This window comes from Cebidichthys violaceus, unplaced genomic scaffold (assembly GCF_023349555.1).
Source record: "Cebidichthys violaceus isolate CVI_PGR_0920_01 unplaced genomic scaffold, fCebVio1.0.p SCAF_24, whole genome shotgun sequence".
NCBI lineage: Eukaryota > Metazoa > Chordata > Actinopteri > Perciformes > Stichaeidae > Cebidichthys > Cebidichthys violaceus.
The window spans coordinates 2,016,621-2,043,019 of record NW_027176417.1 but is presented as its reverse complement, the minus strand read 5'-3'; the positions used below and the strand labels follow the sequence as shown (position 1 = coordinate 2,043,019).

Below are 26,399 nucleotides of genomic sequence, written 5' to 3'. Positions count from 1 at the left end.
AGTCACCCCCCCCCCCCCATCTACCGGCTTCGGTGGTGTTGAATTCATCTCTGGAGATGTTTTGCAAATGGTTTGTGGAGGCCTGCTATGTGAGAAATTAAAATGGCATGAAATCCTGGTCTATATGGAGTAAATGTCAAGGCTTCACCCAGTTGAAGTCTTTCCAAGTTCAGGAGCGTATTGTTGGCTCTCAACTTGCGACAGGAGTAGATGATGACGACAAAGACAACAAATGTCACAAAGAAATGCTTCCTTTATTAGCTCCAGGTTTCTTTTTACAGATTTGTACAATATTTGCATTTTACACCATGTACAAAATTAAAGGACTTCATGCTGTATCAAATTCAAACGCTCCGAGCCCTTTTTGCGAACGGGGTTTTTTTTTTGTTTTTTTTCCCAATACAAAGTCAACATCTTCAACAGCTCTGTGCACAAACAGAAGTCTACTTAAAAGACACACTTGACAATGCTGTAACGGTGGAGTGAAATGTCCAATCAGTCAAATGCAGCGACCAGAACGCGTCAACAAAGAAACAGTTGGCCTGCAGCATGTTCTATTCAGGAAGTTCACTTCAAAAACACCCACCAGAAACCAATGAGAACTAGCAAGAAACCCCCTGCAGCACATCCTCTCTATAAAGACCTGTTCCCATCGCATGGGAAACTTCTAGTTTGATCTTTTAAATGTCCACACATTACCATATTAGTGCCTTTAAGATTATGTGACACCCTGTTCCCACATAAAAGAAAAATGAGACCGTTCACGCTATAAATGAGCAGAATAGGAGGAGTTGATGGTTATTTTTCTGTGTGGCCAACGGCTGTGACACTGAGGTATGAAGCCTACTTCCCTTCCTTGATGCCTTCCGCCTGAACACACTTTGTTTCACTAACAGTAACCTGGTGAACAATATCAGTGCTTGCTGCATGGTTGTGACCATTGTCTGATGTAAAGCCTGACGTGCATGAATGGAAAAATAACTGCTTACACTAAGCAAATATGGATAAGCCTAAATGAAGTAGACAGAGTAAACTGGTTTAGTCCCTTCTTCTCAAAGAGCCCCTTCATTTAAAAAAAACAAACAAACATACTGTGAAACCCGACTTTCAGATATGCTGTGAAACCTCCACACACTTTCTTCAACTTGCCAAGCAGCAAGCAAATATTACAGCTGTAATATAACAACTCAAAACGCTCATCACAAAGGCCCTTCATCACCACCCAAGGGGTCTGACCTTTCAATGATTAAATGTGGGTGACAAAACATATCAAACTAGCTTTAAATCCCTTGTGATATTCTCTGTATTTAAAAACAAGATGCAGAGCATTGACTATGGCGTTGTATTTATGGCAAATCTATTCTGCAGTGCTGAGCGACACCTCTACCGTGTTGTCAAATCCTCACTCTGTCTGTGCGCAATACTCAGATCTGGAAAAGTGAACAAAACATGACTCGAAGCAGTGGATGAGTCATGAAAACAATGCTGGTTTCCTTTCCAGAGTCCATTCGTACAGGTTGACAGCGGTGGAGTTTGCCGGTCGCTAACCGGGCATGAGCAGAGCTTGGGCTTTATCGACAGGTAACATGGACTTTGGGTGGCAGGGTCCCAGCTGTATCGGGGGAAACACCCCCAGGCGAGAGTTCAGACTGGGCTCCGCCCCTCCGAGGAGGCTGGGGGCCAGCCACGGTGCGTGACGCCGGTGCTTATCAATGGGGCCGTGAGCGAAGACTGTTGAGGTGTTTCTAAGCCCGCACTGAAGAGGAGGGAGGGACGCGAGACAGCCGGGACAGAAGAAGGAGACAGGAGACCAGGTCTGGGGTGTTTCTACATCTGAATCAGTTTCAGGATGTATGTGACCCATTGAGGCAAGGAGAGAGCCCCAGAGACACAATACTGAGGTCTGTGAGGAAGCCGATGGGGGACTTTGGATGTGGTCCTGGTCGATCCCAAGTGCACCGGTCTGGCGGTTCAGACTCTTGTTGGCCAGAACGCAACAGGGGAGACGCGGGGCTGCAGAAGGAGCTTCTTCATTCGGGTTGGAGGTCTGAAGGTCCGAGCTAATCTCAGCTGGAGGTGGGAGCAGGGACGGGCCGCTTCTGGAGAGACTGAGCTGGTGCAGCACGGCGCTGGTGGCAATGAGGCCAGCCACACTGGTCAGATACACCAGGCCCAGCATGCAGGAAACCTGAAAATACAAGAAAATTAGATTTGATTACATTGTTGTTGCAATGTTTGCCTATAAATCTCCTCTCCATTCAGCTAAAATCCCCTTCTCACCTTGGTAAAGTGCTGGTAGATGGCTGTGAGGGCTTGACTCCACACCGACTGCTCCAGTAGCACACAGAGGTCCGTGTAGGTGAACCAGCCGCGTTTCATCCCCTGCCGCTCTGCAATGCTGGTGATACAGAGGCCGCAGTCACAAATACGTTGTATTTTTTTTTTCCCCACACGAAATTTGGTGAAAGTTTTCCAACTACCAACCTGGTTTCCAGTTGACTTAGTATATCAAATAAGTCATTTGGCTCCGTGAAGAGGCTCCACTCCTAGAAGATACAGGACACGATGGTTGGGACAAAGAACTTGATCCAAACACACATCAAATTCAAATGCACAAACACTTACAATGGCATTCAAGAAGTTCATCTCCAGGCTATTGACGGTTTTGACGTCCAACTTCCCAGCTGCTCCCCACTCATCGTTGAAAACCTCTTCTTCCTCTCCTTCGTCATACAGGTACTTGCTGGCAACCATCTAGTTCAGAGAGATCAGCGCATTTGTCATCGCAATACAAATAAACTCACTTTCTTAACTGCAGGGGGAAAAAAAGCAGCATAGGACCCAAAATGCTGGGAAGATACGCATCAAACTGACCAAGCCAGAGATACCAGTGACACATTTGGATTGATCTATGAGCCCAACACATACCATGGAGATCAGGAAGAGGTCAGAGGAGGAGATCTTTTGGAGGTACTCAGGGTTTCTATGTCGGAGCCTTTCAATGTAAACTAGAGCCAGCATCATGGCACACGGAGAGATGCAAGCCTCCCTGAAGCAAAACAAAATAGTTTGAGGTGGCAGTGCTACATTTAGTTCCTGTAAAAACATAAAAATCCAAAAATACATGCATCCTACAAAGTACAAACCTGGACACATGGGCAGCATACTTCTTCTGGAGCTTGCGTATTGGACTTGGGGCAGACTTCTGGAATATTTCGACGGCGATATCTGGAATCACAGAAAGCAAAAGAGACATTACATTACAGTCATTTATCAGACGCTTTTATCCAAAGCGACTTACAATTGAGTATCTATCTACACAGCGTAGACGCAGCTACGGGAGCAATTTTGGGGTTAAGTGTCTTGCTCAAGGACACATTGACATGAGACTAGTAGAGGTAGGAGCCGGGGATCGAACCTCCGACCCTCTGATTGAACGGCGGCCCTGCTCTCCACTTATCCACGGTCACCCCTAGACAACCGTGAACTTGCGTACAATCCCAATCTATCGATCTAAGATTAGAAATCTTTCATGTGCATGGAAGTTACAAAGTTGTCCCAAACATGATTTAGCCAGCACTACATCCTCCTTTCTTTACATTGACTGATAGTAAGTCAGAAAAAGAACTTGTACATCCAGTTCTTCTTAATAGGGTGTGTCGGGGAGGAGCTAAACCTAGTTTAGAAGCTAATATGTAACTCACCTGTAACAGGACAAGAGAGGGCATCTAAAGAAACGTCTTTGTCCAGGCCATAATACAGTCGCTTTCTCACCCGTTCACTCAACTTCTGGTGTCCAGGAAGAAACTGTAGAAGAACAATACTGGCGTTAGCTAGGTTAGCTTACTTGAACTGTAGAGCTAGTTGTGGAAACAAAGTAATATATGTAAAGGCTTCCATTGTGATCCTGTGAATTTCCCCACTGCGGGACTAATAACGGATTATCTTATTTAAAAACTGTATCTTATGAGTTAACCTCGAAGTTTACAGCAGCTGGTACTCATTTACGACACTGTAACGCTAGCTAAGCTAAGGAGCTAGCGTTGCTTTACGTATTTGTTTTATTAAGGCTTTTTAAATGACACATTGTTTTGCTTGGATTATAAACACTGTTCAAAGTCACTTAGCATTAGCTAAATTAAGTCGTAACTAGGTCCCCGGTCAGCATATTTGGACAAGAGATCCAACAGCGGACTTAAACATCAGCTAGCTGAGCTAATGCTACTAGCGTTAGCTTCCGTAGTTTGTTGACCTATCGTGGTCGTAACGCAATAACGTACCGTGAACTCCTGGAAGTCCGAAAACTGAAACGTCTTTTCGTTAAATAAAGCGTCGAAATCCATATCTACTGTAGATTGAACATCAGTCCGCTAAAACGCTGAAAAAGACGACTGTTTGGCCCCTCGGAAAAAGTAGAGCTCCGATAGCAACACGCCCTGAGCTGAGACAGTTCTTAGAAAGCTACAGCTCGCATTAGCGATACATTAGCGGCATCTGCTGGAGATACGTCACACCTACAGTGTCTTCTTCTGCGTTTTTGGTGGCTTGCGATATCTCGATCTATACCGCCACCTAGCGTACGGAAATATAAACAACTTATAATGTTATAATGATTTATTAACATATGTTGTCTGTTTCCTCTTTTTGTTTTTGTTAAATTGGCTAAAATATGAACTGACTCTGGTTGATACAAGCAAATGGTTCAGTTTAGTTTGGTTATGGTTGAGGTTTGGCCTGATGATAGTTCATGAATAATCACAATGTTGCAGTAAAAACCTGATGTTATTATGGAAGTCCAAATAGTCTGGACATTCAGCTTTTATTTTGATAATTCCTGCTTTATCCAGCACTTTTATTTGCAGCCTCAGAGGAAAAACTTTGTGAGACACAGATAGATGAAAAACGTTTTCAAACCATTTTATTTCTGGCGTCACATAAATAAAATACCACTGGAAAATACTAGCAATGTTTTGATTTTACATCAGAGGAACACATGAAAAAAAACCTGCTTGTTTTCAGAAGCAAATGACAAAACTGATGACTTACAAAAATTAAACAATGAAAAATACATTTTGTGAAGCAGATACAAAACATTAAAATGACTGCAAATTGTTATTCAGAAATAGTGTATATGACTGTAAATATTGAATAGATATGGTGGGTATTATTAGTTTGATTGTACATCTTTTTCATGGCAAATATGTTGACCTTTAATGCAGCAAAAGCAGATCAAACTGATAACTTGGCTCCATAACTTCCATGTACCACATTATATGTAAATATGTATTCACACCAATTCTAACCTTTACTTTTTGTGTATTCTTTAAACCTCGTCAACAATTTAGAAGATCAGACGAGGAACAAACCCAGCTTTACCTTAGTGATCAAAGTTATAAAGACGCTTACACTATAAAAAAAAAGGTATTTTCATAACTTAATCTTATAATTTAAATAACAGTAGAACCCGACTACAAAAAACTTAAAATATAAAACACAGCTAAATAAAATCCCTGACATTTTGTCGAGCAAAGAATGAACTGTCTCTCATTTATGACAATGTAGTGGACAACGGAGTCATTAACCCCCGAGTGCTTTATACTCCCTCCCTTCTGTACCTTTAACTCAGTTATGTCAGGTCAGACTATAAAGTTAACAGCATAAACTAACTAATGTCACCATTGAACATGAAAAATAAAGGCAACATTAAAAAGGTAGCAGGAGTGATTTAAAAAATAATATCCTCAAAAAAAAAAAAAAAAAAAAATATAAAGACTCAGGGTGCCGCCCGGATAAAGGCACAAACTCATTGTCATAATTTAGCTTTGTAACAAAAGGTTTGAACTAAAACAAAAAAAGTACCAATGTCATTTTTAATGACGTGGTAATAATTAGATCTTTTTGCCCCGTCCCTTCATATAAACCTTGGCCATAAATACAACAAATACCTATAAAAACGTATTTCTTGTGGTACATTTGGACCCGACCACATTGTTCGTGCCTCCTCAGTTTGGTTAAGGCACCTTCCCTTTTCTCCATTACCTGCTGTTGCACATTCCGTTTCAGTAAAAAAAAAAAAACAATACATTCAGTGTCCGTGGTGGCCTGAGGAGGTTGATGGCGGCTGCAGTTTCTCAGACTTGAGGTCTTTGGCTTCTGTGTCCGACGAGGAATCGGAGTCCTGGGCCTGCTGTTGCCTCATCCACATGTCCGCATACAAGCCTCCCTTGACGAGCAATTCCTCGTGTCTTGGATGGAGAGAGAGAGAGAGAGAAAGCGAGTCACTTTGAGCTCAGTGGGATTGTCAGCGTGACTTTTCAGAACAACAGGTCACAAACTCACCGTCCTCGCTCAGCGATGCGGCCATCACTGATCACCAGAATCTGGTCCGCTCCAATTATAGTGGACAACCTTTTTTATATAGAGGGAAAAAAAAGAGATTCACACCACTTTTTAGATAAAGCTGAAACAAAAGGAAACAGAATAAATTCAAACCTTTCAGATAAAAAACACCCAGCACACGCATCTCTCACCTGTGAGCTACAACAACTGTTGTACGGTTGATGCACACTTTAGCCAGTGAGGTCTGGATGTTGCGTTCCGTCTGCGTGTCTAGTGCAGATGTGGCCTGCAGAGAGACGCTATTTATCACAACTGAAAACAACAGCAGTAACTTAGCCATTCAAAGTGGAGTGACAGTGGAATGTTGTCCACTCAGGTATCACTTCTCCTTTTTGTAATCTCACCTCATCCAGCAGGATGATCTGTGGTGCTTTGAGGATCGTTCTGGCGATCGCCACCCTCTGCTTTTCCCCTCCGCTCAGCTTCAGTCCTCTTTCACCCACCTGCGTATCGTAACCTACCAGGAAAAAAAACACAGGTAGGTGGTTTTAAAAAAAAAAAACTACGATCCCTCACATCGCTTTGAGCGCAGGAGGGCTACTCTCCAGCTCACCTTCGGGGAAGGTCATGATTTTATCGTGTATGTCGGCAGCCGCGGCGGCCTCCTCCACCTCCTGGTCACTGGCAGAGATGCGGCCGTAGCGGATGTTGTCCCGGATGGTGTCGTTGAAGAGCACCGTGTCCTGGGGGACCACGCCGATGTGAGCGCGCAGAGATCTCTGCTTCACCTGAGGAAAGACAATGAAGGCGAAGTAAAGACACGGTCCCCGTGACGTTATATTAAATTATGCCGTAGTTCTGGTGCCAAACATTTACTTTTGATATGTCCTGCCCGTCGATGCTGATGCAGCCTCCCTGAACGTCGTAGAAACGGAAGAGGAGTCGCATGATGGTGCTCTTCCCAGAGCCGGACGGTCCCACCTGGGGACATTAAGAGGAAATTACAGATCGCACAGTCCTCACAGAACACGGGCACTTTGACCGTGTTGGCGATTTGAACTGAAGTTGTTCCTCACCAGCGCACACGTCTGTCCTGGAAGTACAGTGAAGGAAACGTCATTGAGAATCTCCTTGCTGGAAAACAGTGAGGAGAGAACTGAGTCTTGTCAAATCAAAACTATTGAAACGATTTTTAGCAGCAATTTCAGGTCACGTGAACCGACCCATTTACGTAGCTGAAGTAAACGTTCTCAAACTCCACGGTTCCCTTTCTGTACTGAAGACTCCCAGCATTTACTTCGTCCTTCACCTGCACGAGAGAACAAACACGGAACATATTAAAAAGCGGATCATAATACAGACTTTGAAGAGAAAACGCGGAACAGTCGGCTTCAAGAGTACCTCTTCGTCCTCTTCGAAAAGTTTGAACATGCTTTCCATGTCAATGAAAGAATTCTGGATCATTCTGCGGTAAAGAAAATAGAGCCGACACGATTATTATGACACGATTATTATTATTATTATTATTATATTATCAACCGATCTCAATGCAGTTCCTTCTCACCTGTAGTAGGTACCAAACCAGTTGAGCGGGGTGTACAATTGGATGATGTAGGTACCAAAAAGAACAAAATCTCCAACCTGAGATAAGAGGATTTCACATTCTGATCAGTAAAAGTCACTTTCGGCATCATTAAGCATCGTGTTGTCGCGGTCCGTACCTGAAACTTTCCTTCGGTCACAAAGTAGGCACAGAGCAGGGAGCCGGCCAGCAGGCCCGCTCCGATGATGAGGTTCTGAGTTTGGTTGAGGAAGGCCAGAGACGCCTGGGTCTTCCACTCAGACACCTAAAAACAGGAGGAGGAAAGATCCATCAGATGCCTGTATGGGCTGGTGAAAAATAAACTACTAACTACCGATTCGCTTGTTCACATGTAATGACTTTCAAATTCAGATGCATGTGTTCTTGCTGTGTGTTATATTATCCCACGCAGAATCTTGGCACCGACAGCAAATCTCAAAAGCAGTGCTAGCTAGACACGGGACTGATTAATGTCCGGATGGACACTTGTCCGACTTGCCTGATATTTTAAGATGGCGTCCTCGAAACGCCCGACCTCATAGTTCTCTGCATTGTAGTATTTCACCTGTTGAACGGAATAAAAAAGAAACAAGTGTGAAATCCTAGAATAATGGAAACTCCTCTATGAGCCGAACTTTAGATGGACGGCGAGATGTTCGACGTACCGTCTCAAAGTTTAACAAGGAGTCCACAGCCTTGGACTTGGCGTTGTTGTCCTGCAGATTCATGTCTCGCCTGTACTTGGTTCTCCATTCGGTGATGATGATGGTCAGAGCTGGGGGGAGATAACATGAGGAGGTCAGAAATCTTTCAAGGAACGTCTTACCGAGATGTTCAGCTAAACGCAGCGCATTCTTAAATATTGTTTATTAACCGATACAGACTTTCGGATTGCTACGTTTCAACGCGCAATACTTACTGAGGTACAGGGCCATGCAGACGAACACGATAAGGCCGAACCAGGCGTTGAAGTAGGTGATGAAGTAGATGATAGAAATGACAATATCAGCCATGGTTGGGATGATGCTGAACACTATGTAGCTGTGGGAAAACAAAGAGGGACAAGTGAGTTCATTTTCACTTCAAATCCAAGGATACAATTTCAGGAAAGATATTGATAACCCCGTCCTCCCTAAGCCGTCTCACCTGAGCAGGCTGTTAATGGACGAGGTGCCGCGGTCGATGCTCCTCAGCACATCGCCGGTTTTGCGGCCCAGGTGCCAGCGCAGGGAGAGCGAGTGCAAGTGGCTGAACAGACGCACTTGAACCACGCGGTTGGTGTACTGCTGCACCCGGATCCACAGGAAAGAGCGCAGGTTGCTGACGAAACCCGACGCGCCTGGGAAGAAACGTCACGTGCGATGCGATCAGGGACATAAACGCAGGGTGCGGTGTCACTTGTAGAGCATCTGTCTTGTCTTGGACCTACCTGCACCGCCGCCCTGCATGAACTTGAGCAGGACATAAATACACACTGTAGTCGCCAGAGTGCGCCAGCTGCTGCCGTCAGTCAGTTCATTCACTGAGAAAGGGACAAAGACATTACGGTGAGGAAATAAAAGTCAGGCGGTCAGGTATTTGGCTTGAAGATAAGGTAGAGTAACAAGACGATAAATGGGACAATGGCGTCCTCTGACAGCGGGGTATCTTATATTCTCCTCTCTGGAGGCACTAAGCTATCAGGAGGAGGATACCTCACTTTCATCACATCCTGAGGATGTCTGCTGGGTGTATATTGAACATTATTTCGTCGTGTTTTTATGTGGCTCTGGAAGCTCAAACTGAATAAATGAAAAAAACACTTTCAGTTTGGTACTGAGCTTGCCGAAGCGGCCCATTTGACTTGAGAAGCAGCTCTGAAATAAACAAAGACAAGCCCCTCACCAATGTTCTTGTAGTAAATGGGTACAAAGACGTTGATTGCTCTCTCGATTCCCAGCAGCATCAAACAGAAGATGACCAGAAGCTGGAGGAAGACGTTGCCCCGGGGCCACATGTAGGGCACAAGCACGCGGACCTTCTTCCTGAAACCCTGCCAGGTAGACTGGTTCTCTTCTGCTCCGCCCAAAAGGCTCTGAGACAGAGAAATATATTAAATGCTTAACACAGCATGTGACGTTTCTAAATAGGGGAGCTCGCAAGTCGCTCACCTGTCCGCTGTTCTCTACGTCCCGCTCGTCTTCGTTTATCAGCAGCATGTACGGCCTTCGTGGCAACCCCGGAGCTTTGAGACCGATGAAGAAGAGCAGCCCAGTGCCGATGTAGCGCGTCAGCCACAGGGCGAACTGCACCTGAGGGTGGGATTCAAAACAGATCAATATGGATACCAGCTGATCAGCATTTATGCTCATAATGCAGCTTTGTATGAGAAAATGACAAAACTAATGACTGAATTAATGTCATTTACAATACAATGACATTAAATTACAATGGGTAATTTATATCAATATATCAGAAGTTATTATTATAAATGATACAATATTTATTTTTGTTTGGTTTTAATGAGGTTTCAAAGCACAGAATAAACCGTTTGAGGAGTCGTACTGCATATCATAAAACGTTTAAATTCAGGACAGATAAAATAATACAAACGTCTAGTCATGCTTTCAACTACATAACAGGAAGTTAAGGTACTGACTCAGTGTGGGAGGGGCAAAACGGTGTCTTATGATTTGATTGGTTAACTGTGGATCTGGGATCTGATAGTCAGACTGAGCAATGACTCAGCAAAAAGGCTCTAGCGTCGCCCTCACTAACTGTGGTGTTAAAGATGGTTTGCATGCCTGTCTTTGTTGACTCGGTGGATACTTCGTTATACTGGAAACAAGACAGGCTGCACTGCTTTGAGCGGAAGGTGTGTCTCAAAAAGACAAACCTACATTTATTCTTTACTATGACACTGATCTTTGGCCCATTAGCCTGTTAAAGCACACACCACCCACATTACAAACAACATCATCAACAGAAATTCATCAACATTTTGATGAAGTCATTTGATCTCTCCTCACCTGTTGTTGAGTGTTCTCCAGGCCCCACCACCAGTGCGGACTGTACCAGGAGACGAAGGCCAAGTTCTCCGCTGAGAACGCCACGGCCCAGAACAGCAGCAGGGCCACGCTGTGGCCCCTCGTCCGGTCCATCAGCAGGGCCCTACGTCTCTCCACCCTGAGCAGGGCGATAGCCCACGCCCAGCCCAGCGCAGAGAAGCAGCCGTACAGCAACACATATCCCGGGAACTCTCCTCCGCTGGCAGCCCGCCACACCGTCCCACCCAGGAACTGGACGAGCAGGAGGACGGAGACGGCCAGCTGGAAACCGTAGAGGCGGGAGCGCGGGATGAACTTGGGCTCCATTGGTGTGCCATACTTCTTGTAGAATATGCAGTGGATGGTGCCGAGGAAGAAGGAGATGGTGAGCAGGATGGAGGGGACCAGCGTGAAGTAGAAGCAGGGGGAGATGCCTTCATCCACCCAGGTGCGAGAGATGGAGGAATTGGCTTCACAGTAGCCCTGCATTAACATCATGGCTGCAGCTGGGGGGAGACAGAAAGCACAGATATAGTGCAACATCAAATGTCCAGAGCATCTTTAAATTAAATTGCAACAAAATTAAATTGCTGTTATGTTGTTTAACAATGGGTCACAACAAAGAAGTGCCTAGCCTCTCTACACACTTGCAGGGGTGAACTATATCTCTGCCATATAAGGCTGTGGAGTTCAGTGACATTATTAATCGCTGAGTCATGGTTTACGATCGCCCCGGTTTAAGCTGCTGGTTGTAAATGAACGTACCACCACACATTACCAAACTGTAACATATTTAGGTGTGAGCAGAGCAGTTCACAGAAACACTTTCACACAAAAGTGTGAACTGTTGCTGTTATACCAACTCCAACCTCGTTCATATTGAGAGGCTAAAGGGACAGCAAGCAGGACTTTAGCACTATTAGCATACATTTCAGAGGCTCTACACGTAAAGTTAGTTAGTTGTAAACTTACCGTATGTTATGACTTCTGTCACCTCAACGACGCAGACACCTTGTCATTAACAGAGGTTACTCCAGAGAAGCAAGCAAGTCCACTGACAGCTATTAGCTGTTCGCTAGCTTAACCCAGCTTTAATAAAAACGTGACGGACTGATAAGAGTAGCTTATAAGTGATACATCCATCCGTCTGTCATCGCTACTATCAACTGTGTGTTATCATGCTGTCACGGATGTTGTCCTTGTTGCGCGCATGTTGGTTATTAAACAACTCCAATCCATGACTCGGCAATCGACGCCTTACGCAACAGTGTTCGACTGCATGGCCTGTGGGCGTATACAGCCTGAACATGGAGATACAACCATAACAACAGACGCTCAGCGCCCTCTAGAGGTTGAAAACGGACCTGATTCATGGAGACCGGACCCCAAAAGAGGACAAAATAACATGATATAAGAACTATAACGATATTTTAAATAAAAGTACAGAAGTAGGTTATTGCCAGCAAACACATGTAAAGAATTTTAAGTAAAAGTACTCATTATGAATTATATTTTTCATATATATATAATTTGAATATTTTATTCTTATGCTGTTTCACTTCATATTTTTTGGATTAAACTTTTAAACTGAAAGTATCTTGTAAACACTAAATGTAGTGCAGTAAAAGGGACAGTACGTCCCTCTGAAATGAGTGTAAAGTGAGTAAATTACGAGTACCTCGAGCAAATCTATTTAGTTACATTTCACTTTTCAATTACACTTCATTAACAGTTCAATGAAAAAGAGCAACGCTAAACCCATATGATCTAATATAACTTTGTCGTGGTAATGCTGTTAAGTCAATTTCTGAAACTTCCAACAGTGTGTCACTTATTTTCCGTTGACATTAAATGTGCGTCGCAAACCAAGCACTGGTATACACAACTCTAATTTTCATACACACCAAATGATGCTGTGTATCTTATACAATGGATTGCTTGAAAAAAAAAATAGAGCTTGCAGTGTTACAAAAGGATCAGTAGATGGCACTAAATACTAAGGTATAATCAGAGAAAACAGCTGTATGCAACAGAGTCATATATGAACAATAGCTAATAAAACCTCCATGTCCCACATGAGACACAGGTGGTGAGAAAAAGCTAGTCCTGGAGATGGAACTTAATAATACATAATAGCATGATATCAATGCTAACGCTGTGCCATTTTTCACTGCCACATGAAGTGAATGAGTGAGCAATGATGATAGAAACAAGTGTGCCTCTTCCACCGAAAAGAGCCACTTCCAAAGCAAAGGAACTCGTGAAGAAGTCTTTCAGTGATTGAGAGGGTTTAAGTTAAGAGCTTTTCCCATCAAACGGTAAATTCAGGGTTTAGCACAAAGACGGGAAGTGACTCAAAAGCCATCTGTCGCGTCTGTCCTTCCTGTGAGGATGAATAAAAGACTCGGCAGAAAAAAAAAGTGTATGTGTGTGTGTCTGTGTGTACCTGCATGTGAGGGAATAAAAAAATGGGAAGCGTATCCTAATGTGGAAGAGGAAGGAGCTTACACTTGCACACGCACACGCACACGCACACACACACACACACACACACACACACACACACACACAGGGCACAGGCTAGGATGGAAAAGGGGGTAAATCTTATCATTTAGAGCCTTCACAATGGGCATAAAGAGCTGCTAATCTGCTTCATCTCCCCGGCTCTTTTGTGTGAGTGGAAATGGACCTTCTGTCCGTCGGCTGCTTGAAACCCCGCTCTTTTGTCTCCCAGTGGATGTGATGGCCTGCCCATCAAAAACCCCTCATCTCTCTCCACCTCAGCATACAGGCTCAGCTGGAGCCCCATAAGTCCGTTAGGTGTGTCTTTTCTTGCATTCAATCCCACCGTTTTCTCTCATTCTCATTTATGCTTCTTTGTCCGCTCGAAGCCGCCTGACACTCGATGGACGGTAACAGGCGGGGATAAGACGCATGTGTGTGTGCCAATCTAATCCCTTGGTTTAGTGAGAAGAGAATACTGGTGGTGTTAGGAATGCTACGTCCAATCTCATTAGTACTGAGGGCGATCAATACAGCTTTGGGTTCTGCTGAATGTAGTATTCACTGAAGGATTGGGCTTTGTGATTGCAGTTCTTACCAGTAGCTCAATGGCAGATGACCTTTGCTACCTTTAATACTCACAAATCAGCCACCAGCTATTGTGTGGTGTTCACATACACTATTGCTTTGCTTCCAGGGGTGCAGCAACACAATGATCAGATTTTTCAATGAGGATTAACAAAGGTAGCTCTTGTGTTATTTAGAAAATTTGAAAGCATGTCTGTGTTCGCGCCACAGCTTCGCCCTCACTACTCCTGTGTGTTTCAAGCTTATCTGCCAGCCCCGCAGTCAGAATCACTCAGAGATTTTCCTGGAAAAAACAAAACAAAATGTGCTCCGAGTTCTTGGTTCAGACACGCGGTCTAGACTCTTCCTTTGACCCACATGCTGACGGTTGTCTGCAGGGGAATTCTCCATCCATGAAGTTTTCAACCGATTTCATCATTGTGGTACTTGAGTGAAAGGACCACCTCCAGATTTTGAGTCGAGGCAGTCTCGACTGACAGATTTCCTGCGAGGGGGTAATAAAGATGGGATGCTCTTATTTATTTTTTTGAGACTTTATGAATGTAACTCAAAGCCTTTAAACGGGTGATGGCTCCTCAGTACATGGGGTCGATGACCTCCGGCTTAAGAGCTGTTTGAAAGAGCTTTCCACCTGGAGAGACTTTCCACTTGGCCTGCTGAGCTTGACATTGTACCTCTGAGTTTGAGCTTGAACCGTCCAACCCTGGCGGCCCACAGAGAGTAGTTCAGCCACCGTCTCCCACTGTGACGAGAACAGCGCATGCAGGGATAAGATCTCCCCCTCCAACTGCTCTTGATAAACACAAAAGGGGCCGCCGCCGCTGCCGCTGAACTATGCGCTCTCGCCACAGTGGTCGTCTACGCAGAGAGGCTGAGGGGGAAATCCAGAAGGTGAGAGAGTGGGAGTGTGTGTGCGTGTGTGTGTAGATAACACAGGCTAGAGAAACCAGACTGACACCCCGGTGCCTCAGTGTGTGGGCGAATCTGCCACAGATACAGAAGCAGACAGGCTGAGGTAGAGAGGTATTGTTAGAGAAGACGCAGGGCCACAAAACCAACCTATCTACACACATCAGGCACAATGGACTGGAAAACTAGCAGCACCTTTCTCCTGTATGACACACACACACACACACACACACACACACACACACACACACACACACACACACAGTATATATGTCACAGTTGACATATATACTGTATGTGTGGATTTGCCCTTTTGAGTTGCAAACTCTAGTTACTTTTGTTCCTTTGTGAAAAAGCATCAACATGCCAAACCTGTTACATCCTGAGGGGCACCCCTCTGAAATCATCTCACAAATATTTAGCTGGGACCACTAGGGGCGGTCTCACATCGCAGCTACACCTGCGGCTCCCTGAGACAAGTGAAATGCAGACGAACTAAACATTAATGTAATAAAAGCGTTTAAAAGTGTGTGTCTTATGGGGCGCACAAGACTTATCAGTACAATGGATTATGAACTTGAAAATCAATTTCGGGCAATTGCTATGCCGCATCACTGACTTTAGTATAGCAATGTGGAATAAAGTGTGTGCTTTATGGACTGGAAGACACCCTTCGCCTGCACAGATTAAAAGTGGAGTAAAGGAAGTGCAACGATGAATGGAGGCGATGTCTGGAATGGTTTCTGAAAACTCATGGATTTGATGCAAATTTTGTATTTAATCCTCTGAATAATTTATTATTCAATTTATGAAACCCTCTTAGGAAAAGAATGCCACACATCTTCAAGGCAGTTCAAAAATAATGCACAAAAATGCAGGATTATCTCATCAAAAGCCAAGGAAATAAACACCAGCCATCATTGAAGCCACTGAAGAAGAAACACTAAGCTAAGAAGAAATGGAGCCATTTGAGGTTAAACAGTCTGCTGTTGCCCTCCCCTCCTTACAGTCACAGATTTGTGGACGTCGGGGGGGTTTGACACCACCACCAGTGATGGAGCCTTTGATGAGTCCATCCCGCTGCAAATGTCGTGAGCTGGATGCGTTTGACCTTCAGGTACTTTAATGCAACTTCTGCCAAAATCCTCAACCCCTAGAGCGAGCTGCAGTGGCTTTAGCACGACCACGACAACATGGCTGCTTCTAGATATCACCATGCTGCATTAATCAAATGACATATTCCCCCTTTCTTTGCCTTATTTCCACTGACTGTTACTTTAAGTCTAGTCTTAAAATCCTGAGGTGTACAGATAAATTATGCTACTTAGTTATTCTCTGACAAATCCCTGCTGTGTTATATTATACTGTATTCAGCCAACTGTTTCAGTGAAACCGCATCGTATTGTAGTTTTTTAAATAATAACGTAACAAAATACAAATATTTATTGTTGCAGTTCATTTACATTCCCTGATGTCAGCTAACAACTAATTTGAATACAGGGATATTCATATCATTTAATGTAGAAGGCCAGCTCATCATGTTTTCATGAGAATTTGCTATAGTATAAAAGAGGTGTAAAATGTTCTAAAATATTTATGCTAATATTTATGCAAAAAAAAAGAGCATTCAGTGTATAGTCTCGTACCAATGTGACAACCTCCACACACAGTCATTCATTTTGTATTATTTTTGTGTCTGAAACAAGCATTTTTTGTCTCCTCAATATATATATATATATATATATATATATATATATATATATATATATATATATATATAAAATCATTCAAGCCTCATATGTAACAAACCTGGGTCAGGAGGGAGAAACGTGGCGTAGGAAAATATAAAAGGCGGTGCTTCCGCAGTGTGCCGACTAAGATGGAGATGGTGGAGGAGCATCGTATTGCTTTGCCAGGTGCCGCTGATTGGACAGGAGTTAATTAGATTATAGCTTTTTGAAACAGGGAGCAAGAGCACAGGGACACACAACACAGGACATTGCATATCATATTCATATGAGCAGAATATGTAGCATGTGTACAAATTACCGCAACGGAGCATACAGTAGACAAAAAACAGTGAATACCAATATTAATGATAGCAACAGCAAATAGGTATATTTATAAAGTCTTGTCCAGGGTTTAACACCATCAACACTTACAGTATTCCCATCATGCACCTTGCCATGAGACACAAATGCACACTTTAGCGTGATTTATCCTTAACAGCTTTGAATAATGGAGAATGAAGTGAGAAGTATTAAATGAACTGGAAGTGCCCCCCCCCCCTCCTAAGAATGATTAGGAGGAGGAGGAGAAGGCACCTTCCTGCATGAGTGGCTCTGCAGCCGGGCCGACTTGCCAGCGACGCTGTCACAGAGCGGAGTGTCAATTTTTAAAAGAGCATCTCTTTCCTCTGGGCTGCAGAGTGACGGTTAATGCTTTTGTGCATTACCGAGAGGGGAAGGCCATCCATCATGGCTACGTGTGTGTGTGTGTGTGTGTGTGTGTGTGTGTGGTGGAGTATGTGCATGTGCTGATTGTATGCAGGTAGTGTTGCTCTCCTCAAGGCTGTGGTGGTGGTGGTGGTGGTTATGGAAGGGGAGGAGGGCGGGGAGGAGGCCTTCCGGGTAGATGCAAGGCAGGCAGAGCATCTGGAGATGACGACTCTCACTGGTGTCAAGCGGGGGCGGGTTATTTATTTGGTTGGGGGTCGTGGGAATACTGGAAGCATCTTCTCGCTGATGAAGAGCCGATGCTCTCGGACACATTGCAATGCCAGCGGTGGTGTGTGTGTGTGTGTGTGTGTGTGTGTGTGTGTTTTGTGTCAAAGGCTACCATTTCAACACCAGATGTTGTCAGGCTGGAGGAGACACAGCAACGCACACGCACACTCATGTATATACAGTGCATACGCACAAGCCGAATACATCATTTTATATTCATGAGTTACGGGAGCTGTTTTTGAATGGCAACAATTTTGACAGTGTCACCAGTCGACACTCAGCAGGGGACACGCCTGTGCAGCGGGAAAGGCTCGAATTCTCTCCGGCTCGTTTGCAGGGAAAATATCAGGTGAAAAAAAAGAAGAGAGAATCACATTTTGGACACAAATGGCTGGAAAATACAAGTGAAAAGCAGTGCAGAAGTGAATTTATATGCGCATAATTCTCAAAAAATCTTTTGTATTTTCTACATAAATCTGGGAGGCAATCCACTCAATACAGTGGCGCCTAAGTGCAGAAGCACTTCTCAGTTTTTGGCAAGGTGCAGAGAGAGAGAGAGAGAGGGAGAGAGAGAGAGAGAGAGAGAGAGAGAGGGAGAGAGAGAGAGAGGGAGAGAGGGAGAGAGGTAGAGAGAGAGAGAGAGAGAGAGAGAGAGAGGGAGAGAGAGAGAGAGAGAGAGAGAGGGAGAGAGAGAGAGGTAGAGAGAGAGAGAGGGAGAGAGGGAGAGAGTTTGACCTGTCATGCTCTGTGGGGCTAACGTACAACATCCTATGCTAATGCTGCTTCTGCAGTTGCTCTTGTTTCCATAACAACTTCAGGTGAAGGAGACAGGCCCCTAACCAAAAAAAGGTGGAGCAGCCTGGGTGGGGGTGGGGTGGGGGGGTGGGGGGGGCACATGGGGGACTAAACCTATGCATGCACACGCACAGTTAATGTAAGACGAGCAGGTCCACGCGCATGTATACAGTTGCAGTGGCGCTTCCACACAACCCGCTCTTGTTGTTTTTCCCTCCCTGTGTGTGTGTGTGTGTGTGTGTGTGTGTTCAGAGGAGGGGGCAGGTGGTGCGCGCTCCCCTGGTTCCATCCTCTGAGGGGTTATTACTGTCACAAATAATCCCACGATGACGCCAAGTCCAAACAGTTTCAAAAAATAAAGATGGGATACGGATTTGATATTTGCAGCACTGGATTGTCAGCGGATTCGCTTGCTTGTTTGTTGTTCTTCCCAGTGTATAAATGGAAACTGCAGCGCTGCGTCTTTGTGTGTGGCCTTGGTCATGGGAGGAAGGCCCTTTTGTGCAACTTGCTTACTCTACTACGATGTGTTTACTCGACTCCCCGCTCGCGTGCCCCAGTGGCCTGATGCTGTTATGTCTCCAAGGGCCCGGGCTGTAGCTTGAGAGGGACTGATAAGCAAATTGAGCAGGCCCCTTTCCTCCCTCCTCTGTTTGGCTGCATGCACAGCGATTGTTTCATTTGTATTTTCTCCTGCTCTCTCAAGCCCAAGCCCACGCAACTGCAAAATTTCACCTCTGCAATAAAACTATCCTTGCGAAAAACAACACGGTGCAGAAAAACTGAGAGGAGCGCGCAGAGATAAATCTCCAAAACACTTGCTGCAAATGTCCCACGAATCCACCGCCGTGACATCATTCAGCAGGAGTGTGTGTGTGTGTGTCGTTATGAGGATGGGTGTTTGTGTGTGTGTGTGTTGAGATAGAGAAAAAGAGAGAGGGATTGCTAAGTTGGCGGTTTGAATGATGTTTAACTGGAGCTCAGCACAGCTGAATGTGGCTGTAAATCCGCTTTCTCCTGGGTGCAGTTACTCAGAGCGACACGGTACAGAACTATCACAGAGAGAAGGATGTCACCGCATTACTGTCGCACAAACACACACACACACACACACACACACACACACACACACACACACACACACACACAAACAAACACACTATTTCTGCCTCCTACAAGGCATAAAATGTAACCCTCACCATCAACAGCAACCCACTCAGAGGATTGAGGATATATAGAGCACAGAGCTGCATCCCACATTAACCAAACACAGAGATCTCTCCTCTTGAGGCTTCACATCCACTCAGGCCTCGCTGGCTCATAATCTCCCTCTGCCACAACACTTTTCCACACAACATGCACTGCTTGGGATCAAATTTATGACACCAGAGGCAAAAGGAAAACAACAAAACAAGACGGACAGCTACAATTTCATGCCATATTGGAAATAGGCATAGTGTATAAATAGATGAAGGATGGGAATAGTTCTGCTAAGGTCTGCTATAAGAAATTTATGTCTAAATGTATGATTTCAACTTCTCTGAAGGGAATTGGAAGTGCTGATACACTGCACCTTTTTATTTACTGCTGGGTTTCACACTGCAGTGTCCAACTTCATCAAAGGGGAAATGTGGCGCGTGTTCTTACATGGCTGCTATCGTAAACACGCGTCACTCGCGGAGCTAATTCGATTCAGATGAGGAGATTTATGTGCAGAGCCGAGGAGACTCGCGAGGTTGTTGTTTTTTTTGTTTTTTTTGAAGGGTAGAATCATCAATTATTTTGCACAGATGGGTCTCAAAGTGCAATTGAATGTGATTATCGCCTCGATGGAATACATAATGGAAAGGCCCTGATTTCAGCAGAAAGTTATGAGAAGGCTATTTCAATTACTCCACGAGCGAAACTGTGGTGCCAGCCTCACACAGCAGACTCAGACATTCAGATGATTTTCTACTTCTTAATCTCCTCTTTTCTTTCTCGCTTTCTCCCCCTTTAATGACGGCGAGAGTGAATCGTGATGAGCACAGCTGTTTATTTGTTTGTTTCTGAAATCGGCCCCGGCTGCGTTCTCAAAAGCGCGCTGCTTTTTATTTTTGTCATTGTTAATTGATTACCGCTTTTCATGCAATACAACTTTGTTTTTCATTCTATTATCGACACGCTTGTTCAAATAATAACAGGCCCGGCCACTCAACTCTGTAGAAAATCATTTGACAGATTCGGAGTAAAGAATTGTCTACGGTGCCGGCACCGAGCAGATTGTTACAGACGCTTTAAGATGTTTTGTTCAAGAATCCTGACAACCTGACAAGTATGATTGCTCCACTAACAGCCTTTCTTCACTTAACTTGTGATTGGCAGATATATTTTTAGCTGCTTTTTTCCTTCTCAAGTTCAAGAGTTCAAATTGATTAAGGTCTCACGGAAGTTATCTGATCTGTTTTTAGAATTAGGTGTTAAAACTTTTCCTCTGTAGAGCACCGACACAATGATCACTCTCAAATTGCTGAAGGGCGGACTGGATGTTTGAAAGAGAACCCGAAACAAATGAGAACAGGTTGTTGGGAAAGTTTGTGTTTTAGAAACGTCCACATTCAACTCATCCTTACAATGCCAATATTTATTCTGGTGTCTGGGTTGTTACCAGAGCTCTGTAGCCTGCTCCTCATCTCTGCTTAGACGAGGAATCGACAAGGAAAGAGAATGGAACAAAAAGACCACATCTCTGTTTTCTGCAACATCGATTTGATTAAGCGATTGCTACAGCAATACAAGAATTTCTCAAGCTGTGCTTCTACTGGAGTAACAATTGCACCCGTCTCAGACGTCAAACACTGTAACACCTTCAATCAAACTCAACCACACAACACCCCGGGACAGATGGTTAGGACCCACTGCGAGAGGCCTCCCGCGATGCCCGATAACAAGTTTCTCGGGCTAAATAGGGAAAGCGTGACTGTAAACACACCAGCCTCAAGTGGAGCGAACAGGTGGCCCACCGCATAGGTCGCACTGGTCACGTTGCGCGTCCACAACAAAGGTTCAGTCACGAGGAAAATGCTCCGGATAACATACGATGGCATCAAATCTGTCGGTGGAGGAAATATCGGACGCTTCTGGGAAATCAAACCTGCTGCTGAGCAATCCCAGCACGAGGCGTTAGCTTCAGTCTAGCATTCCAACCAATCAAATGCACCAACGGTGTTGCCGTGGTCCCAAAAATTGCCTCAAATCACCCTCAGTATCTTTTTATTAAGTTCATTTGCTCTGTGCTGCTTCACAGTGACAAGAAGGCTGGCCTAGTTTGGGGCTCCGAATGGGAGCATCTCTCGTCCCGATCATTTCCTCCATGTATTTGTTTTTCGGGGGCAGTATCCTCTGGTGGTGGGGAGATGATAATGTCACGGAGGAAGGGGAGTGATGGTCCGTCTGGTGTTTACACAAGACTTTGGCCTTTGTTGTCATTGGGTCTGTCGTCATTGGCGGGCGAGTTGCCACGAAGCCCCTTTCCATCCTCCACACACATGCACATACACACACACACACACACACACACACACACACACACACACACACACACACACCACTCTGACCCATATAGGTGCTTTGAACCGCTGGCAGGCCAGACAAGATTATCTGGGCCCCCTTCCCAGGAAGACCATTGGGATGTGGGTGCGTGTGTGTGCGTGTGTGTGCATGAAACATGTGAGTCTCTGCATGAGTATATGCAACGCTGCTGCAGTTTTGCGTCGGGGTTTTGGACGCTGTTGAAAGAGATGTACGGTTTTGTCTCCAGGTGGTTCTCTTCCTCAGACTGTCACTGAAGGTGCAGGGAGGAGGATATGGAGGATTTTTTGATTTCTGCATTTCTCCTGAGAAGTTCTGCTTTATAAATATTCTTCATGATGGCAAGATATTTTAGACATTTTATTTTTTTTGCTAACAGTTAAAGCCAATGTACCTCAACACACCCAAGCTTCACTTCTCGTGGTCGCTGTGAGAAGCCTCTATGCCGTGACATAAAGGAAATACTAAGTGATTAAGTTAGAAAACCAAACAAAGTTTCCTCCCTAACTGTGATGACTAACTGCCTGTTTGTACTCTCTTCCATCTTGATTACCTAACCCCCAGATTAATTAGCTGTGTGTTGCAGACACTTCCTGTGGCGCGACCCTCAAATGGGCTCCCTCCTCAATCTGGCCTATCGACTTACAGGGTGCCAGAGCTTTTTCTTTGAAGGCCGCCTCGGCTTCAGAGGCAAAAGAACTCTCTGATCTGACGGCTGAAGGAAAAGGGCCCCCGCAGAGTGATAAAAACCTAGAAAAACAACATTTGCGTAACACACACACTCACAGGGAGAGAAAGAAATTAAGAATAATTTGGTTGTGAAAACAAGAGGTGGCATGGAACAATGACAATCTGGCTCCTTTGGTAATTTCCTGTCGGCATTCATTCCTGTGATGTGGTCGAGACTGTTCTGCCGGGATCAATCAAACCTGCGAGCAGATGGCATCGCGCTCCTCCAGTGTACTGGGGATAGTCTGTGTTTTTTTTCAGAGGCGGTAATTGGCCCGCTATGTCACGGACCGGAGCATGCTAACAGCCGCCACCCTCGCCGGTGTGCAGCGACAACACGTGTCGTTCTGCTTTAGTACGGCTCATAATGTGGTACCTGAGCTACAGGCTCCATTTCACATCTACCCAAAGTTGTGTTAACCGTTGCTGTGATTAAAAAGTTATGTCTATCTCAGAAAGGAAAAACACATTTCAGATGCGCATGCAAGCGAAGAAACCCAACATTAACTTTGGCTCTTTCATTAATCTTTCAAGTCACGACTGTAGCAAAACACAGCAAAAAATGCGGACCACTTCTGCTGCCTTTCTACGGGCGTCCAGGAGACCCCAAGGAGTCAAAGGTATCACGTTCTGCATCTGAAACTGCGCTGTATCTGCTAACAGCGCCTGCATTTAGGTGAGGGAAGCTTATGTGGATAAATGGAACCGTGTGTGGGAGACTCAGCAAGCTGTATGAAAGAGAAGCAGAGTAATTGCATGTGTACTGTACGAGTGTGTGAGTGTGTGTGTGTGTGTGTGTGTGTGTGTGTACGTGTGTGGCTGAGACGCCGGGCACTTCAAAGCTTTGATGTTGGAGCTCCTAAATGAGGGCCACCAGAGGTCCAGACTAATGGGACATCATGTGGAGATTAGAGGCCGAGTGTAGCAAGCTGACAACATGGCATTATGTATGACTGTGTATGTGATGGAGAACAAGACCAAGCGTTTGTGCGTGTGTGTGTGTGTGTGTGTATTCTTTTTGCAATTAAAAGTGAGAGTTTGCCTCATAGTCTCAGATGAGTTAGTAGTGCAGGAATGCCAAGAATGATCCGAAAATGCTGCGACAATCAGACTTCACAGTAAGAAAATCCTGGCCATCTTTTTCCTCCGTATGGTATAAATCCTTTATTAAATAATCATAACAATAATTATAATAACAATCATAAAAAGAGCATTTCTGTACAAAGACCCCTTTAAAACAACAACAACAACAGCAGTCCGAGCAGTGCGAAAGGGTGGGGAGTGGGGGGTGAGGGTTGGGGTCCTGTCCTTTTTATGTTTGGTCCTCCCAGGCAGAAGGGGGCGCTGTCACTGTCAAGTGTCAAGTTACTGTATCTGAAACCGGCTCCAAAGGCAAGCTGGATCCCCGAGGCTCCAAGGCACTTTGAAGAGAGTCAGTGGGGTCCGGAGAAGCGGGCCTCAGAGGAGAGGGATGGCGTGTGTGTGTGTGTGTGTGTGTGTGTGTGTGTGTGTGTGTGTGTGTGTGTGTGTGTGTGTGTGTGTGTGTTTACATGGTGAGGGTAGATGCGATGAAATGGCATTTACGTTCTGCATGGTCTCAAATATAGCAACCAGTGTTCACTTTTGAGCAAGAGAGGGTGTGTATTCATGTTCTGTATATACATCTGTATATACAAGTGAAGTAATGTGTGTGTGTGTGTGTGTGTGTGTGTGTGCGTGTGGGAAGGAGACTTCTTCTTCTTCTCTCACCCTCTCCTTCTCATGGCTTATGAGTCCATTCAGAGCGTGCAAAACAAAACCCTTTCTGATTGGTTCAAAACGATCCAGAAGAATGCCTGCCTTGCTGTGCGAGAGATGACATTAAAAAAAAACTGAACAAAATAAGAAAAAACAGGCCACAATCAGCCAGTAGTTTGAGGAGGAGGAGGGGGGGATCTGTGTGTATGTGTGTGAGTTGGGGGGTGGGTTGGGGGGGGGGGGGACTAGGTCCTTTAAATCATGGCTTTTTGAGGTCCACATGTAAAAAGAGAGAGCTGGATACCTCCTCTCTTGTCTTGGTGTCGCCTCAACGTTCCTTTTTTTCAACATTTCCGCTAACAGTTTGCTTTTAAGGCTTGTTGTGCGTCCGCGCGCACAGTCAGTGGATCGAGAAGAGCCGCTTCTGGCGTTTGTTTTTCATCCCGTTTTTTTTTTTTCTTCCGTCCTCCGCGAAAAGCACGGGGAGAACGTCGCCCCTGTGAGAGAGAGGCAGGGGGATTTTAGTGCTCTGTCAGTCATAGTCTCTCTCACTCTCTCTTTGTTTCTTCAGTGGTTTTCAGTCTCTGCCCTCAACAGCAATCCATAGGTTGCACCGACCAATATTCCTTGACCTTTTACCACTAACCACAATGTAAACATGACCTTCTCTTTGACAGGAACCAGTAACAACGAAATCTAACAATAACTCTCTCTGTCATTAAAAGAATGTGTTAAAATACCCCCCCACCCTCCCCTCCTCTAAACACACATACACGTTCTTCGCCTCTTTTTTTTTTTCTCTACTTATCTGCCATCACAGACTGGCGATAGGCCAGACGGGAAAACATTAAACAGAAAGAGAGTGACCGAACAAACTCGATGGGCGTCTGTGACTAAAAATACCGCAGACTGTCAGGAACTACGAGGATAACTGAGGCTGATAGGTAGCAGAGTCTACGACGGAACAAAAAAAAGAAAAGAAAAAGCCAACGGTCCACACAAAGGAGCTAAATTCTAGGCCACTGTGTTCACATGTGATCAAAACAGACGCTTTCTAAGCACGTTCCTAACCTACCACCTTTCCAACACGATGTGTTCTGACGCAGTATGTGTAGCTTACAGTATCCAGCTTCAAGTCTACGATGCATTTATAAACAGTTCTCTTTCGGTGGAGCAGGAATCTGTAATTGATATGTGTAGATATTCTTTTTTTGAGGCCTAACGTCCCCGCAATGGAACGATCCAGTCTTTCTGTCATTGGTTCTTTCGCCACAAAAACTAGCAACACCGGACTGTGCCACGTTTTCCGAGCAGGAAACAAGTTCTCATTCGAGCTAAAAAAAAAAGAAAAAAAAGTGGCTTTCTCATTGTGTCCAGGGATCTGCACCACCGAGGAAGTATACTGAAAGTGAACTGGAGGAAATGAAGAAAATAGTGAGAGGTTTTCACAAAACGGCTGCGTCTCTCGCTCTCGCTCTGTTCCCCTCTGGTGTTGCCTCTCTCGAAGACCTCCTCACGCCTCGGTGCAGCAGCGCTGTTGGTTCAGCTTGACCTTGTGCTTGAGGCCGTCGTACAGTTCGAAGTTGTAGTTCTCCAGGGTGGTGGAGGAGCGGGACGACAGGCCGCTGTAGGAGCAGGTGCAGTAGAGGAGGAGGCCGGCGCACACCGCCCCGAGCAGGACGCCCAGGGAGCTCATGACGATGATGGTGACCAGGATGGGGTCCAGGGTGTACAGCCAGGAGTTGTCCTTCTCTGAGACGCGGGTCACCGGAGGCTCAGATGACGGGGATGCTGTGTTCCACTCTGGGAACTGTAAAACTGTGAGGGGAGGAAAAGCAGAAAAGTTAATTGTGACTAAAATTGAGCCTCTATGGATCAAAGGGTGTCGTGGTCAGC

The 26,399-nt window shown here is 45.1% G+C and overlaps 3 protein-coding genes across 3 annotated transcripts in view; all 3 read right to left on the bottom strand.

Moving 5' to 3' along the window:
* Window positions 1–235: 235 nt before the first annotated feature.
* On the bottom strand, window positions 236–4,452 carry cnppd1 (cyclin Pas1/PHO80 domain containing 1). Its single transcript, XM_068719726.1, has 8 exons — window positions 4,281–4,452; window positions 3,705–3,807; window positions 3,147–3,228; window positions 2,929–3,049; window positions 2,626–2,754; window positions 2,485–2,546; window positions 2,281–2,398; window positions 236–2,188 (listed from the first exon to the last, which is right to left on the bottom strand). The coding sequence occupies exons 1-8, from the start codon at window positions 4,341–4,343 to the stop codon at window positions 1,544–1,546; spliced, it is 1,323 nt and encodes a 440-aa protein (XP_068575827.1). The 5' UTR covers window positions 4,344–4,452; the 3' UTR covers window positions 236–1,543.
* Window positions 4,453–4,901: 449 nt separating this feature from the next.
* On the bottom strand, window positions 4,902–12,197 carry abcb6a (ATP binding cassette subfamily B member 6 (LAN blood group) a). The gene is made up of 20 exons (XM_068719704.1): window positions 11,920–12,197; window positions 10,930–11,453; window positions 10,072–10,212; window positions 9,806–9,995; window positions 9,351–9,443; window positions 9,068–9,260; window positions 8,841–8,962; window positions 8,587–8,696; window positions 8,421–8,486; window positions 8,061–8,186; window positions 7,904–7,980; window positions 7,741–7,804; window positions 7,563–7,648; window positions 7,416–7,473; window positions 7,216–7,320; window positions 6,953–7,127; window positions 6,744–6,856; window positions 6,531–6,625; window positions 6,340–6,408; window positions 4,902–6,245 (listed from the first exon to the last, which is right to left on the bottom strand). Exons 2-20 carry the CDS (start codon window positions 11,443–11,445, stop codon window positions 6,086–6,088), a joined length of 2,559 nt encoding a protein of 852 aa, XP_068575805.1. The 5' UTR covers window positions 11,446–11,453; window positions 11,920–12,197; the 3' UTR covers window positions 4,902–6,085.
* An 11,718-nt stretch (window positions 12,198–23,915) lies between these two features.
* Window positions 23,916–26,399, bottom strand: part of LOC137879219 (neuropilin-2-like) — a 39,150-nt gene continuing 36,666 nt past the window's right edge. The window contains exon 17 of the mRNA XM_068719896.1: window positions 23,916–26,321. Within this exon, the coding sequence (XP_068575997.1) occupies window positions 26,017–26,321 (305 nt within the window). The 3' untranslated portion in view covers window positions 23,916–26,016. The remainder of the gene's footprint in view (window positions 26,322–26,399) is intronic.

Excerpts from the sequence above, each read along its gene's own strand:
- cnppd1 (XM_068719726.1), bottom strand. The coding sequence starts at position 4,343 with ATGGATTTCGACGCTTTATTTAACGAAAAGACGTTTCAGTTTTCGGAC. Across the intron at positions 3,808-4,280 it reads CGGACTTCCAGGAGTTCACG|TTTCTTCCTGGACACCAGAA; the intron begins GTACGTTATTGC and ends GTTCTTCTACAG. Across the intron at positions 3,229-3,704 it reads CCTCTCTTGTCCTGTTACAG|ATATCGCCGTCGAAATATTC; the intron begins GTGAGTTACATA and ends CTGTGATTCCAG.
- abcb6a (XM_068719704.1), bottom strand. The coding sequence starts at position 11,445 with ATGATGTTAATGCAGGGCTACTGTGAAGCCAATTCCTCCATCTCTCGC. Across the intron at positions 9,996-10,071 it reads ACGTAGAGAACAGCGGACAG|AGCCTTTTGGGCGGAGCAGA; the intron begins GTGAGCGACTTG and ends TCTCTGTCTCAG. Across the intron at positions 8,187-8,420 it reads ACGCCATCTTAAAATATCAG|GTGTCTGAGTGGAAGACCCA; the intron begins GCAAGTCGGACA and ends TCCTGTTTTTAG.